The sequence below is a fragment of the Periplaneta americana genome, chromosome 8 (genome assembly GCF_040183065.1).
Source record: "Periplaneta americana isolate PAMFEO1 chromosome 8, P.americana_PAMFEO1_priV1, whole genome shotgun sequence".
Classification (NCBI taxonomy): Eukaryota; Metazoa; Arthropoda; class Insecta; order Blattodea; family Blattidae; genus Periplaneta; species Periplaneta americana.
The window spans coordinates 128,282,717-128,299,899 of NC_091124.1; the positions used below are offsets into that span (position 1 = coordinate 128,282,717).

Genomic DNA, 17,183 nt, shown 5'->3' on the forward strand with positions numbered 1-17,183 from the left:
ACTTCTCCAGATGGATTGACACTTGTCATCCAGTCTGCTGTCCAAAAATCTGAAAGTTAGAATTTATAAAACAGTTATATTACCGGTTCTTCTATATGGCTGTGAAACTTGGACTCTCACTCTGAGAGAGGAACATAGGTTAAGGGTGTTTGAGAATAAGGTGCTTAGGAAAATATTTGGGGCTAAGCGGGATGAAGTTACAGGAGAATGGAGAAAGTTACACAACACAGAACTGCACGCATTGTATTCTTCACCTGACATAATTAGGAACTTGAAATCCAGACGTTTGAGATGGGCAGGGCATGTAGCACGTATGGGCGAATCCAGAAATGCATATAGAGTGTTAGTTGGGAGACCGGAGGGAAAAAGACCTTTAGGAAGGCCGAGACGTAGATGGGAGGATAATATTAAAATGGATTTGAGGGAGGTGGGGTATGATGATAGAGACTGGCTTAATCTTGCACAGGATAGGGACCGATGGCGGGCTTATGTGAGGGCGGCAATGAACCTTCGGGTTCCTTAAAAGCCATTTGTAAGTAAGTATAATTTTTTCTAAGTAGTACACTTCAATTATTTTACCTGATGTAGTTTCCATGTATGATCGTTCACCTCTGCTTCGGCATGTGGACGTGAGGTCAGCAGTCAGCTGGTCGGTCTTGGCCCTTCATGGACTGTAGCGCCATGGATTTACTTTACTTTTAGTTTCCATGTAGTTTACTACAAGGCCACTCTTATCCGGAATTAGCAGGTATAGAGGAGTCTATATTGAAGAGGTGCCTGGACTGATCCATTACATGGGGTGTACTACGTTAAAATGGCAATATTTATGTAGAAAGAGATTAAAATATTATACAAAATATGGGTATTAATGGACAAAATATGTGAAGAAAATATCATAGGAAATAAATATTATTTTACATTAATAACGGGGATTTATGTCCAAAATTAAATGAAAATGCCTACAAAATGACTGAATAAAACAAAAGAAACTCTTATGAGTTGAAACAGGCAAAAAATGCAAAAAAAATGCCCTAACAAATATATCTTAAAACACTCAGATTACCACATAACATATAAATTAAATACTAAAGCAGCTATGTTTCTGGCTTAATAGAAAAAAGATGCAATTTCATCAAAATCCTAGCCCTAGTCATGAAACTTAAACTATTCAAAACATTACTTACTGACTTTATTAAACGGACAGGAATTTAAAATTAACAGCCTTTACAAACTGAAGTCGAGAAATAAGTTCTTGCCGAAATGCAAGTATTTTATTTTGTGAAAATAATTATTTGTTCAAGAAAGATTTATCCCTTTTGCCAAGGCTTCTAAGCGAGACATAGGAGTCGCTCTGTATTTAAGAACTTCAATTAAGTGATAGGCCTAAATGTTCGGATGTCTGGCATTGGAAAGGGCGTTAAGTTTTCTGAGGAATGACGTCATTTCGGCGGATTAATAAGTAGTACCATGTGATATGCACTCAGTTGGGAATTTTAAAATTCGACACACTAGGCAAATGGGTGGCAATTTACGTACATATCTCCAGTAGACAGGAGGCATTTTACCTACTTATTGTTTCATTAGAAATATGGCCCAATCAAATAATTTTATCTGTAGCAACAGCTACCCACAACATAACACGTGGTGGATTATGTACTAATGTGAAATGCAGATTTTTTTTTGCCCAGAAAAAGAAAGTGCATTTACACACGCAGCAGGAATCGAAATCGCACACTCATATCCTGTAAAAAGAATATTTCCTGAAGATAAAACTTTAAGAAACTGCTGAAGCAATAAAGAACACAGCACACGCCGACGAAAATAGATCGACATGTCTTCCCCAATAAGTCCGTTTTATGTGACCCGCAATGTTATGATGTTCATCTCATCAATCACTGCTACCAATCGCTTCACTGTTTTGTTCTTATCATTGCCATAATGCGCCAAATGCCACCAGCTGGTATTCCAAGTTATTGTAAGTGACATTAATGAAAATATCTATACAGTCCGTAGGAGTACGGTCACTTACAGCCCTTTCTGTATATTATTAATAGTTACAGCGAGGCAAGCATAGTGTATGATCACGTGACTCTTCTTCCACCATTGTCCTCCTCCGCTGTTTACATTGAGATGTTTGGGCTACTGGCGAGCCGTTCAAATTGTCTTTGCAGGCCACTTTTTGTTCCGCGGGTCAAAAATTGAACGCCATTTCCTAGTTTATCTCCCTATTAACAGAGATAAATCAGATTTTGACCTATAAGGACGCGGAATTCGCCAAGATCAAAAAGAAGAAGAGCTTAAGAGATTGAGATTAACAAATTCCTTGTTTTAAATGTCATTTCTGTATGTCATGTGTCTTATGCCATCCGCTGAGAGCGCTAAGCAGAGTTAAATTACCGATAGATCCTGTTATGCACAAATAGCTGTGGGTAAGTTACATATAATTGAAATTCAGTGGAAAACCCCACTTTAAACCGGCAAACTTCACTTTATTGGTTTTTCCTGTGTTCGAAAGATGAGAAAAAACTTGAAAATTTAAAAACAAAATTAATATTTTTACAACAAAAATAATGCCATTGCTATTGAATTTTGAAAACTTTACTTTTGAAAGGACATTTAGAGTAAATTTAATTTAAAGTTAAACAAACAAGAAAATATTCCATTTGTAGACGGAAATGAAGTGATATCGCAACGGTCACAAAATAGGAAAAATACTGTGAAAAGTCTAAAAAAAAAGTACTTTCTCCATTATTTTTCCAGGGAGTCTCACATATATATTTCATGGGTATTCAAATAGAAAGACAATCTTTAGTTTTCCATTTTCCACATAAAGACATTTTTAGTGCCAAAACGTAAAATATCTTGCTTGCATATCATGATCAGGACTTACTGATATGGTAGAATTGCTTGTGAAATACTAAATGAAAGATGTATATGCTATCAAAATCTGGGCCTAGATAATTAGGTTCTAAAGAATAAACCTATGATCTGGATTTAAATATGTGGTAATATAAGATGCATGTATTTAAAATCAGGACCCAGATATTGATTGATACTTGTCAAAAAACTTATGATCAGGATTTACAGATACGATAAAATTGCTTGTTAAATACCAAAATAAAGATGAATGTCAGTGGAATGTGGACCAAATACCAAATGTAAAATATATGTCATTAAAATCTGAGCCCAGACATTCAAATTTTAAACAAGAAACTCATGATGAGAATATATAGATATGGTACATTTGCTTTAAAAATACGAAAATTAAGATGTAGCTATATCAGCTATGGCCAAACGAGACACAAGTAGCACTGGTCGCACTTGGTTTCATTATTGGAAACCATCCTCTCTACGGGGCGATTGACATGTTTACCATACTCAATGCTGTGTTCATCGTGTTTTCAGTAGCGTCTCGTAGGAGAACAGGTAACTTTTAAAATAACAAACATGCCTCTTTCTAACGAGCTTTCGCAAGCGAAAAAAACAAAACAAAAAAATATTATTTTCACAAAGAATGGGAAAACCAAATTTTTTGTTGTGAAGGGGAAAACCACATTCGATATTTGATGTGCATTAAAGCGTTACGTAGGTAACAAAAGCAATTTAATAATCGTTAATACAGTGAAATTAAAGGCAAGAATAGTATTCCACATTTTAAAAGTATATAATACGAAGTCTCGTTAAAATATTTGGAAAAATATTTTTATTCGTTTCTTTCTTTTATATCTAGCTTATTTTGCATTGTTAAAAAAACACATCACGTACCGTTCGGTATTATATTAGTCGATGGGGTGACGTGACATAGGCCTGTATTATGAATAACTTAATATGTTAAGAGAACAACAGACACTTAAAGCAATTCTTAATTCATGCTTTCCCAGAGGAATTGGGAATTTTATAACACAATACCTGCCTCTGCTAGAATATTGTTTATGTACAGTATGATTTTAAAAGTAAGATATAGGCCTATAAGAAATTGATTTCTCTCAACAACATTTTATTTGTTTCAAGAATTTGAAAATTTTCAATGTATTTATGCAGTCCGTAATAATGCCACCCAAGTGCTAGACAATTTAATCTTACAATTCTCCAATTATAGGTTTGATGATTTTAAAATCTGGAGAACGATTTATGCTAAATACCATGAAACGCATTTAAATGTACATATTAACTTTAGAAGTTGTTAACCAAGTAATACAATTCGTTTTGCCTAACATCCGGACTATACTGATTATATTTATGTTTATATTAGTAATGGCGAGTGATGTTCATACTAACCGTAATGGTTATAATGGTGATTACACCCGTGGTTATTTGTTATTTTGATGGTGATGTCGATAACCTCTAATGATTATAAAGACAAAAAATCTTTATCCATTTGGAATCGAACCCGAATTTGTTAAATAAGAGACCGTGTTCTAGCACATTATGAAATTAAGACTCTGGTCAGACAGATCTGATACGTGGAGAAAGGGTACATCACAAGGAAAGTGAAATGCTACTACTCACCTTCTAGAGTGCCAGCGTACATCTTCCCGGGGTCAAACTGGAGCTGCCGGCCTGAGGAGCTCTCGAACACAACGTCGCGGCTGAAGACACTACCGTCTGGCCTCAACAGCAGCCTGAACACTCTGCAACAAGGAGACACCACTTAATAACTACCATCGCTATTCCTTTAGGGAAGCAGTTATCCCATCCCATAGAGATGCATGTGTGCTCTTTGTATAGCTTTAGTCGTTGGCCTTCCGCTATGCTTACTACATGACAGGGAGTCCCACTACTTAGTTTAAGAATCTTGCAAGAAAATCAAAGAGGCCAAAAAGCCCAATATTTGAAGGGGATGATAATGACTCCGAAATGTAGAAAACAGCCTAAACCAGAGTCTTTGTTTAGTTTTATATGGTAATTTATTTCCACCTGATCTACATGAAGTACTGAAATCATACTGTAATAGTTTCTTTTGAATTAAATGTTTTAAGTTGGACTTAACGGTGTTAGGTTCTGTAACTGTATTTGACTATTCAAGATGGCACACAACAAGGGAGAATACTTAAGATATTTTTAATAAAAGTTACTTAATTACTGATTTATTATTAAAAAAATGTAGACTAGAATTAGTCTGTTATTAAAGTATAATAGCATCCGTTTATCACTAGCAAAAAAAAAAAAAAAATTGCAGATGGAACATCAAATTTACAAGAACTGTGATTCATGAGTGACACATTAAGTAAGGTAAACAAGTCTTTTAAGAGTTATTTTTAATAACACAGTTAATATGATAACGTGGATAAAGGCTAAGAAAATAAATATATTTTTTATGATTCTGTCTTTCTAATGAATAATTATTTTCCACTTTTCACTTATCATTGTATCATCTTGATTTGGTAGTTCACCTACTTCACTATTCTTCTCCTATCTGTTGTGTCAAATTTTTGTAAAATAGAAAATCCTCGTAACTCTCCCATTCAGGCCCATAGTGATTATTTAAGAGAGTTGTGATATCTTTCATTTTGTCTTTTGTTTAGCTTTACAACCTTTTCAGTTTCTGTGTGCGGAGTTTCCATGAATGAATTCCCCCTTCTGCAGATATGTTTTCCTACTCCAACATCAAGGTTGCAGCTTTGCTCACCTTGAACAGTTACTGACTGACCCAGTAGTGATTTTCTTCTTGATAATGTTCCTTTTACATCTTTAACTAGAAATGCCAAGCTGAAGAAGACTTTAATATATCTTTGACAGCCGATTTCCAATCACACATCTGTACATCTGTTCCCAGTTTTAATATAGTCTCAAATTGAATAATATAATTTGTTCATAGTCAGTAGGTTTCAAGATAAGGCTTCTTGCATTAACTTGCTCCTTTACGTGACCAAACACTCTATCGGGAGATATAAACGAGTGGCCAACAATAAGGGACAGAAGAATAATATTTTTGGCAGTTTTTTTTAGATTTTTTGGTTATCTAGGGGCATGGCATACCTAATATAATGTGGTTTTTATTTATTAATTTAGCAGAAATGATGGATTAAAAAAAGTGTAAATGCAACGTTGATTTAAACTGTATCTTCTATAATGCATTTTTTCTATTAGACTTAACAGGCTTTGCTCCTGTATATGCTTATGGACATAACGTTTTATTGACCTGTAACAGTCATGGACTTAACGGGTTCTGGAACTGTAGCCAACATTCAGTCGTAAATTTGAATAGGAAATTACGTCTATAATACCTGTAAATGTGGTTTAAAATGTGTAAGACAATGCCAGCTATCAGATGATGTACAAAATTCAAATTTGAATTTTTGTGGACTTAACGGTTTCTGGAAATGGGCGATTCAATTTATTTATAAAAAAGAGATATTACTTTTCTTAAGAACATTATTAGGGAGATCTTCCAGACTCACATGAAGTACGACGGGTATTCAGAAAGTAAGAGCCGCTAGAATAATACGGACAATCAAAAGTTCTGTATAAATCCATGAATGCGCTGTCTGTTGAAGTGAATCATTATTTTGCAAGCTATGTATCACGTTGTGAAGTAGTACAATAATTTTTGTTGTGAAATATAAGTTAAAATTAGCAATACAATAATATACAAATCCGCTAGTTGTGAAGTTCATGCTGTGATTCACTTTCATGGTGCAAAATAACTCAGAACTCAATCGATAGTTATGCGAGATTTACTTGCCGAGGTCCATATTATGAATAGAGTTACGAAAATAAAGAATTTTTATATTATTTGCTTACTGACGATATCTACAATTAATAATTAATTAATTTTAATACCTCGTTATAGCAAATATAAACAGAAAAAAGTGGTCTAAATACGCACTCTCTCTCTGTTTATGACTTCTCCTTAACTGCTAATCGGAGATTCTTCGTATTCAATATTTATGAGCCAATTTATTAGAGAATAATGCACGTGAAATACAACAGTTTTCATGGAAAAATTAACGAAAGTTATTTTCGACGCTCCACTGTTACAACAAAAGTACACAGCGGCGCTCCGTTCTCCAAGAATCGTCAGTCGATTCTCTTGTGATTTTTGTATTGAATACCAGATTAAACTAATAAATGAGAAGGGACTGCCTGTTAGCCGAGTAGCTACTGTTAAGGGGATTACAGTTGCGAGTAGGTAAACATTTGTTATGCGTGGATGAACTTCTAAAGCGAAGTATTAAGAAGACAAGCCACCGGAATGGCTCAGTCGGTTAAGGCGCTTGCCTGCTGGTCTGAAGTTGCGCTCGGGCGCGGGTTCGATCCCCACTTGGGCTGATTACCTGGTTGGGTTTTTTCCGAGATTTTCCCCAACCGTACGGTGAATGTCAGGTAATCTATGGCGAATCCTCGGTCTCATCTCGCCAAATACCATCTCGCTATCACCAATCTCGTTGATGCTAAATAATCTCGTAGTTGATACAACGTCGTTAAATAACCAACTAAAAAAAATTAAGACAGGACTCTTTCTACAAAGCCCTGTTATAAACTACAAGTACTGTATAGGTATAGCTACTTTTTTATTTTAATTCAGTTTATTGTTAGTAAAATAACTTGTACAATTGTAAACAATAATCATCCCTGAAGGAGTAAAAACTGGTTTTCAGGGAGCTATCCAACTCACAATTAACACACACTTAACAAAACACAATTCAATCAGTTATTTCTAAAATAGATTTATTGCATTTTTTGCTAAAATCCTTTAATAACGCTATCTTATTCGTCTCATATGAATACACCTTTTTTTTTTTTTATAAGAAAGGGCATTTTTAGATGTATGCTTGCTTCACAATCTTCACAACAAATTTGAAACGGCCCATTTCTGGAATAAAGTCATATTTATGGAGCTTTAATTGCTGTTGTAATGTCGGAATAAGGCCCTTGTAGAAATGACTGATTCAATTATAAAAGACAGCGTAGACTTAAAACTTAAGGTTTAATTAACCATAAAATTTTAATTTTAATTTTTGCAATTTAACGTATACAAATATACATTAAATAAGTAGGGCTACACACTCTTTAAAATTTAAATTCATACTTGTAAATGTTGTAAACTTGGGTATCTATGTATAACATTTATTAACAACGGCTTTCTTAAATAAAAGTATTTGCAATATAAATGTGATTGTTTTATGTAAATATGTGCAAAATTAATTACACGTATCCATTTATGCCGTACGGTTTTTAAATAAGCCAGTTATCTTACTTAATGTGGTAATAAAGACCTCTTAATTACGTAACTCAGTATATATTGATTGATATATTTTTCATTTGTGGGTCTCGTAAATGACAGTTCAGTGGTGAAAGAAGTTAATTTTTACTAGGCCTATATGCTTAAAACGTATAAACAGATAGTATATCACCAGACACTATTTTTTTCTAAAATGTCTTTAACAGAAACAATTCTTGAAATGATGGCCAAGGCAACTGTACAAGGGCTTATTAAGAAAAACTTTCAGGTGAGCAATGGATATCATGAATTATTTACAATTCGGCACATTAATTTCCGATTTTTCTCTAGTGAATTAGTAGAAGCAGAAAAAGTCTCGAAAAAGCTAAAAACATGTAGAGAAAATGTAAACAGGAAGACTTTCTAAAATAACGGTAAGTACTCTTTACTCCTTTTTGTTGCAGTACAGCAAGATGAAACGGTGAGTGCTTTAGTCATTGACAATGTTGGACATCCTCGTGTATTTAAACGGCACCAGAAACAAACAATGTGAAACTATCAGTTGACAGGCATTTCAATAAAAAGACGCGGATAACTGAAGCCAATTTTAAGAATAGCTTAATGACTTGAAATTTTTCCTTTGTCAGAAGAGAGCCAATTGTTGATCCATAGGTTTGTAAAATGAGACTTTACTGAAGCAAAAGCATTGGATAGAGATATCACTTGAAGAGGTCTTGGTTGTAAATATGTTGCCTGTTTTGCAATATTATCGACTTTCTCGTTTCCAGGTATACACAGTGAACTAGGTATCCATTGTACCTACACCGATTTCACATTTCTGATAATCCTACTTGAGCTGTGCCGATCTCTTTGTGAGTATTTTCAATAAATGTATGTCATTGCAAGTCTTTTCTGACTGCTGGAAAATCGCAAATGTTAAAATAATACCAAAACCGCACTGTCATAACCTAACAGCAAACGCCTATCGGCCTATGTCTGCTACCTGTTATGGGAAAACTCTTGGAGAAACTTATTATAGATAGAATTATGTATAACTTGTATAATACAAATATGTTAAAAGGGAATCAATATGGGTTCACACCGCAAAAATCCACAGAAGATGCAGTGCTTCATGTTGTGAACTGGGCAAATCAAACTCTAAGACGTCGGCAGTTCGGATTACTCATATCATTGGACATTTCGGGGGCATTTGACAACACTTGGTGGCCTAAAATTATGTCTCAACTGAAGAAAAAAGGTTGTCCAAGAAACTTATATAACCTAGTCAAAAATTACTTTAGTAATCGCAAAGTACAACTCACAATAGGAACTACTACTCTAATGAAAGACGTTAATAAAGGATGTCCCCAGGGTTCGTGCTGTAGACCAGGGCTTTGGAATATCCTATATGACGACCTGCTACAGATGGATCTGCCAAATGATTGTCAATTAATAGCATATGCTGATGACGCTCTGGTCCTAATAACAGCTGACAATATAAACTGTATTGAAAACAAAGCCAATGAAACGCTGACTTTCATATCCAAGTGGGGAAAAGACAACAAACTGCAGTTCAACCCTCTTAAGATAAAAGCCTTGCTGATTACAAGGAAAAGGAATTACGACCTACCACACATACAGATGGACATGAAGGATATTGACATAGTAGAGACACTCTTGTATTTAGGCGTCACTCTCGACAAACGAATGTCTTTTAAGGCACATATTGATTCACTAGTCACTAAATCACACCAGTTTAAATCTGCTTTGCATAGGGCCACCAGACCAACCTGGGGTCTTAGTCCTGATGTATTGCGAACAATATATCATGGCGCTTTCGAACCAATGATATTATACTGTGTCTCGGCATTTCAAAATATACTTCACAAAAAGTGGGTTCAAAATAAATTAATACAAATTCAGCGTGGATTCATTCTACGAATCACGAAGGCTTACAGAACCACATCGACAGACGCAGCCCTAGTGATCGCGGGTATACTACCACTGTTTTTAACAGCCATGGCTAAAGCTGAAATCTCTAACGTGAAAAGAAATGGCATATTTATAGAACAAGAATCATAACTTGAGGTGGAAAAAAGGTCACATTTTCAATTAACTGGTCATCCGAAAGATTTTCACCGTGCATCAAATACATGTACAGATCGACATGAATACAACATCTATACTGACGGCTCTCGGTTGCAAAAGGAGAACGACGTCACCTTGGTGGGCTGTGCTTTTGTTACATACTACAACACTACTGAAGTCCACTCTGCCACGTTCCGCCTGGCGCCCATGTGCTCCGTGTTCCAAGCAGAACTATTTGCCATCTTGCAAGCAGTGAAATGGTGCATTACCAACGGGATTGACTCATGTATTCACAGCGACTCTCAATCTGCCTTACAAACCATTGACGATAAATACAACTTGCATTCCATAGCCGTCGAAATTAGATCCCTAATACTTAAATTTGAAGGTCGTATTTGCTTAATGTGGGTGCGCGGCCACACAGGTACTGAAGGAAACGAAAGAGCGGATACATTAGCGAAGCAAGCAGCCTCAACCAACTCAGAATATAAATATTCCACCTGTCCTATTTCATACATTAAGCAGAGGATCAAGCACACAGTTACACTCAAATGGAATACATACTGGAACTCTAGTGTTAAAGGCTCTGTGACCAAGAAATTATTCTTTCCCAATGTACAAGACAGACTATGTTGCAGTGAGTTCTCAACCGACTTCTTTTTCACTCAATTTATGACCGGCCATGGAAAATTCGGTTCCTACTTTGAAAGATTTAGGATCAAAAGTGCAGAAGAATCTCTGTGCATATGCAAAGAGAATCAGACTGTTGAACATTTGATTTTTCACTGTCCAGTGTTCGAAAGAAAAAGACACTTTTTAAGAAATCATATCTCGGATTGCAATTTAAATTACTGCACACCCCTTTATCATTTACTTAGGAAAAAATGTTGTTACAAACAATTCACAGAGTTTATACACCACATCCACGCAAGATTGTAGCTATTAATTGTATGTAAATTAATGATGATATGAATCCTAATGCATTATCTAAAACAAGGTGTCTCTCTTTGGGACATAATAATAATAATAATAATAATAATAACAACAACAACAACTATGTTTGTATTATAGATTTTACTATTGTTCAGTATTTGATGACAGGTATATAGTTTGTAACCGTAAGTAATTTTATTTTTATTTCTTTACTATCGCAAACCAACTATATAATAGGTGTTTTATGCGTAACTAAGCCAATTTTGTGCATTATCTCTTTACTACTGCTTAAAATTGTGTATACAATCACGAATTTATGTAATATTCTTGCAATTTCTCTACATCTTCAATTATAATTTCTAATTTTATTTAATTTTGTTTTAACTGAAAGTAATTATTGCATAAGGTATTTAGTATTGTTTACTGTCTATTAATTACTGTATTTATATTGTAACTATGACTCAGGCCTACTATTAATTCTTTAAAATTGTGTATTATCTCTACATAATGTATTTCACATGTAACAAACTACAACCCTAATATACAAAAGGTAATATAGGGTTTCAATATTCGGATAACAATAATAATAATACTTGTCTGTGGTGTAATAATCATGATGAAGATCTGGAACACATTCTTCTATACTGTCCATCCATAAACCACAAAAGAAGTAAATTAAAATCATCAGTACCAGTTGCAGAAGACACAGCCCTGCAGTATATATTGACTACACCCCAACTCTGGCTACTAGTAACAGGCATCTATAATAAACACAGATCAAAATACCTCTCATTTCTTGTGAAAAACAACTGAATAGACTACAGTGAACTATAGTGGACTTTATGTTGTCAGCAAACAGCTCGATACATTAGGCAGATTGATTAATTACTTGAACATCGTGAAATCGTGCTGCTAGTGATAATACTACTACTTGTCATCGAATTCAAAGAAAAGAAAACTTAAGCAACATATCTGCGACATTCTTTTCGAAATATAGCTATTAAAGTCCAAACACTTTATCAGGAAATCGTAAGAGCTGTCAAATCGCAGTTGTTACACTATAACTGTTGAAGAAACAGAATCTAGCAACTCAAGATCTAATTTTAATACTAATGTTGCATGTAATTCGATACGTACAAAGTGGTTGGGAAGATAACTAAAGAAAAATAGCTATTACACGTTTCATGCTTGCAGAATTTAAAAGTAAGGTTGAGAAATAAGAATATTTTATGATAATGGTGCAAGTACTATCTGTTTATAAGTTTTAAACATATAGTAGAAATTCACTTCTTTTATCACTGAACTGTCATTTAAGAGACCCATAAATTAAAACATATCAATCAATATATACTGAGTTACGTAAGTAAGAGGTCTTTATTACCACATTAAGTAAGATAACTGGCTTATTTTATAAACCGTACGGCATAAATGGATACGTGTAATTAATTTTGCACATATTTACATGTATTGTAAATACTTTTAATTAAGAAAGCCGTTGTTAATAAATGTTATAGATACACAAGTTTACAACATTTACAAGTATGAATTTAAATTTTAAAGACTATGTAGGCCTACTTATTTAGTGTATATTTGTATTTACTGTTTTCTTTGGGAGTTAAAAAATTGATATTAATGGACAAGATTGAAAACTATGATAGCGATCTTCTTGTTGAATTAGGAGTGCCATCCATTCCAGAGAAATTTTGTAAGATCATTTCAGAGAAGTAGAAAACGACTACCGAACACCAAATTGTGAATATAGTGATAGCGGTAGTGATGTAGTGAATGCAAATCTTAATGACAATACACCTATGCCTAGACATAATGAAGTTCTGCAATGTGTGATAATGCACTTTTCCCTAGTCATAATGAAGTTCTAAGTCCTGAGATCACAGTTTGTATCTCAATTATATACTTTCTTAATCATTAACTCACAGGGCGCAATGGAGTTGAGCCAGAATTTTGTTTACTCCAGATCAGCTAACTGATAATGAAAATTATGAAAATGGTTTAAGCTACTCCCGTTTGACTTCACAACTAGTTCTTTTTGTTCGGGAGAATGTTTGCGTTGCTAGTGCCTCTGTGTTTTGTTTACGTATGAAGACCATTACAACAAATATACAGCAAGGGTTAGCTTATTCCAGGTTGAGAATATAATCTGGGTCCGTTGGATCTGTAGCCGAAATCATCAATATTTTAGTACTTATTTTATTTATATACCAGCACGTGTTGACTCTTTCCAGGTTGAAAATATAATCTGGATTTTTTGGATCTGTAGGCGGAATGTTCACTACTTTAGTCCTCATGTCATTATAGGCTCATATCAGCAAGGGTTGGTTTACTCCAGATTGGATATACTGTACAACTTGGGTCCGTTGATCTGTAGGCGAAATCTTCTCTACTTCAGTCACTTTTTCATTTATATACTGTACCAGCATAGGCTGGCTTACTAAAGATTGGAATTATAACCTGTGTTCGTTGAATCTGTAGTTAAATCTTCACCACTTAATCCACATTTTATATGTATATACTCGCACGGGTGCAGGTTAAAAATACATCCTGAGTCCGTTGGATCCGTAGCGGAAATGGTCACTAATTTAGTGTCTTTTATTTATTTATATACCAGCACGGATTGTCTTACTCTAGGATGAAAATATATCCTGAGCCTGTTGAATCTGTAGTCGAAACCTTCACGAATTTAGTCCTTTTTCTACTACAATGTAGCAGCACGAGTTCGTTTGTACCAGATTGAAAACATAACCTGGTTCGGCTGGATGTATGGACGAAATCTTCACTTCTTTCGTCCCAATTTATATACCAGCGGGTACGCTTACCCCAGTTTGAAAATATAATTTTGTTCCGTTAAATCGGTAGCCGAAAGCTTCAATTGAGTTAGCATTGCATTATGTACCAGCTAGGGTACACTTTCTAAGTTGAGAAACAATGTTCCTGTGGTTTGCACAATTATGACTGTTAATAGAAACAGTCTGTTGAGTTTGCCACGTCCCATTATGTGTCAGTGTCCGATATTCCTGCAAGGCACACGTTAACAGAAGTGAAAGCAATCTGTCGACCACAGCGAAACGAAACGCCTAACGGTTTTAATGGCGCTACCCGCTGTGTAATACTGTCGAAGAAGTTGCCGCAGCAGCAAGGCGTTTTCAAAGCGAGATGTGATGTTTATTGACTTTACTGGCTTTGAGCCAGAGGCTGTTTTAGGGTCTTATACGCGCAGGATGCCCTCTCCAGCCATTGTACATAAATAACAATAAATATATATTTACATACTTATACACTATTTCTGGCATAAGTGCCAGTAGGTGTGTTAGTGCGGTGATTGGCTTTTTATTTATTTTATTTTATTTTTTACTTTTTTTGTTTTAATTATTTTGGTGTAGGCCTAGTTTGTTAATTTGGGATGCTTAAGGAATGGTGAACGGGACAAGAGTTCGGGGTAAAAGATATCAGTTGATAGACAGCATTAAAGTATAATATGGGGAGATTAAGAGGAAAGCAAGAAAGGGAAATGCTGGGTTTGCAGTTAAAGACCTGCTCTTGGGCAGAACACTGTGCATACATACATACATTTTTAAGTTTCCCCTTCCGGTGGCAGAAGCGTCTGAATCGTTATGGAGACTTTCATGGTGTGGTATTATTTTATTCATCTGCCTCTCTGTTGCTGTGGTATGTCCTCTCAGACAGTATTCAAATTTCCAACAGTGTTTGCGGTTTTGTTTGTGTTTTAGTTTGGTGGTGGGGGCTGGTGGTAGTTGTAGAGGAGTTTCTCCAGTGTTGTTCTGTTGTTTGTGTTCGGGGGATTTGCGAAGATGTGTTGTGTATATACGCGATTTACTGCCGAATGTGTGTATTTCCTGTTTATGTTGTTTAGGTGTGTGAAGAGTGGCTTTGTTTTTGTGGTAGTGTAAACTGTGTTATTTCTGGTGCGTCTGTGCAGGTGGAAGATTTGGCGGAGAATTCTTCTTTCGCGTGCTTCAAATTTCGATTGGGTCGTTGAAGGGGCTTGTGTGAGGAAAATGGAGGGATGTATGCATAGGGATCTAACCAATGCTTTGTATAGGTGGAGGAGTATTTCGGTTATACAACCGGGTCGATTGATGCCACTTAGGTAGCTTATTGCTCTGGTGGCTGCGTTATATTTCCTCCAGGTTTCTTTAGCTACTTCGGTCCAGGAGAGTTTGGAGGTGAGGGGTATTCCTAGGTATGTGAGATTCCGCTGGAGTGGAAGTTGAGTGTTGGCTATTGTGATTGGGTTGTTTTGGAGGACCCGAGTCCGGAGTTTTGGGCGGGAGACGCATATCTGTGTTTTGTCTGTGTTGACTGTGATCCGCCACGTGTTGGTCCAATTTAGATACTGCCTGAGTGTTGCGTTTAGTAACTTCCTAGCGGAGGGGAGTCGGGGGTGTGTTGCCCAATATGCGACGTCGCCTGCATATTGTGCCAGTCCTACTAGCGGGTTATTAGGTAGGGGAATATCTGCCACATAGATGTTATACAGAGTGGGAGATATGACACTGCCTTGGGGGACTCCAGCTTCTATTCGGAAGGTCCGAGAAAGTTCGTTCCTTCCGAATCTCACCTGTCCTGTTCGGTTCGATATGAAGCTGGAGAGCCAACGTGTGATTTCGTGTGGCAGGTTTAAGGATGTGAGTTTATATTATAGGGCGTCTATCCAAACGGTGTCAAAGGCTCTCTTGGCGTCTAAGACAATAAGGATGCTGTAGTGTCTGCGTGTATAAGCCTCTTCAATGGGAGTGAGCACTCGTATCAGCTGGTCGTGTAGCTGCGCTCCCGGTCGGAATCCGGCTTGAGTGGTCGGGAGTAGATTGCTGTTGCGCATATAGACGTGTAGTTGTGACACGAGAACTTTCTCCATTAATTTGGCTAATGTTGATGTCAAACTGATCGGTCGGTAGTTTTGTGGGTCAGACGCGTCTTTGCCTGGTTTAGGAAAGAGAAGAATGTGAGAGTGTTTCCAGCGCTTTGGTGTGTGTCCTAGTCTGAGTGATCCTGTGTAAAGTTCTGCAAGATAATTTAGTGCTTTGGGAGGCAGTTGGCGTAGTATGTTGTAAGTGATTTGGTCTGGTCCGGGGGAAGAGTTTTTTATGTATCTTAGTTCCAATGATATGTCTAGCGGAGTGATGTTGTCAATGAGTGGATCGTCGGTCGATCGAGGAAGTGGCGCTGGAAGCGGCTCGTAGAGATCAGGAGTCTGTGTGATGTGATGTGTAATGTATGCTAGATGTTGGGGGTCGAAAGATGGGTGATTTGGTGTGGTGTGTATATTTTCTAGTGTGCAGCTGAGAACTTCTAGTTTACCAGGCATGTCGTATACTATGTGTTGTCCGTCGCGTAGTGGGTGGTTTGAGTTTGCGTGTTTTCCTCGTATCCGTTTGATCACGTCCCAGAAAAGTTTGGGATTGTGAGTTCTATTGTGGTCAAGTCTGTCTATAAATCTTTTCCATCTGTGCGCCTCAAAACGTTGTATGGTTTCTCGTACATCCTGTTGAAGGGAACGGTACAGTCGTCTGTCTTCGTCTGCGTGTGTCCGTGTGTATAGTCTGTGCGCTGCTCTCTTTGTCTTTATTAGTTTGATTATGTTTGGTGGTAGTCGCCTGCGTGTATCCGTGGTGCGTTTTCTTGTCGGTATGGATATATTCATTGCAGCTTCAAGCACCTGTACGAACGTTTCGTCGGCGTGGTCTATGTCTTCTGGTTTTGATATGTCGATGTCGGGTAGTGTCAGTGTAATGTGCGTCTTGAATTGGATCCAGTCTGCGTTGCGAAAATCTCTCGTAAGTATGGTCTCCTTGTCAGGAGTTGGGCGGTAGGTGGTGGCGGCCAGTTTGAAGATGATTGGTGAATGGTCTGTATTGAGTGGGGCAAGAACTTTGATGTCAGTTATACGGTGTTGTAGGCGGTGGGAAGTGAATATTTTATCAGGTGTGGTGAAGTTTTGATTGAGGTAGGGTGTTCTTGT

General features: G+C 36.5%; 1 protein-coding gene across 2 annotated transcripts in view; it reads right to left on the bottom strand.

The window, feature by feature from the left end:
• Nucleotides 1-17,183, bottom strand: part of Kul (Kuzbanian-like) — a 690,443-nt gene that overhangs the window by 277,719 nt on the left and 395,541 nt on the right. For both annotated transcript variants that reach the window (XM_069833580.1, XM_069833579.1), the window contains one exon: nucleotides 4,510-4,631. In XM_069833580.1, coding sequence (XP_069689681.1) covers nucleotides 4,510-4,531 — 22 coding nt within the window. In that variant the 5' untranslated portion in view covers nucleotides 4,532-4,631. The remainder of the gene's footprint in view (nucleotides 1-4,509; nucleotides 4,632-17,183) is intronic.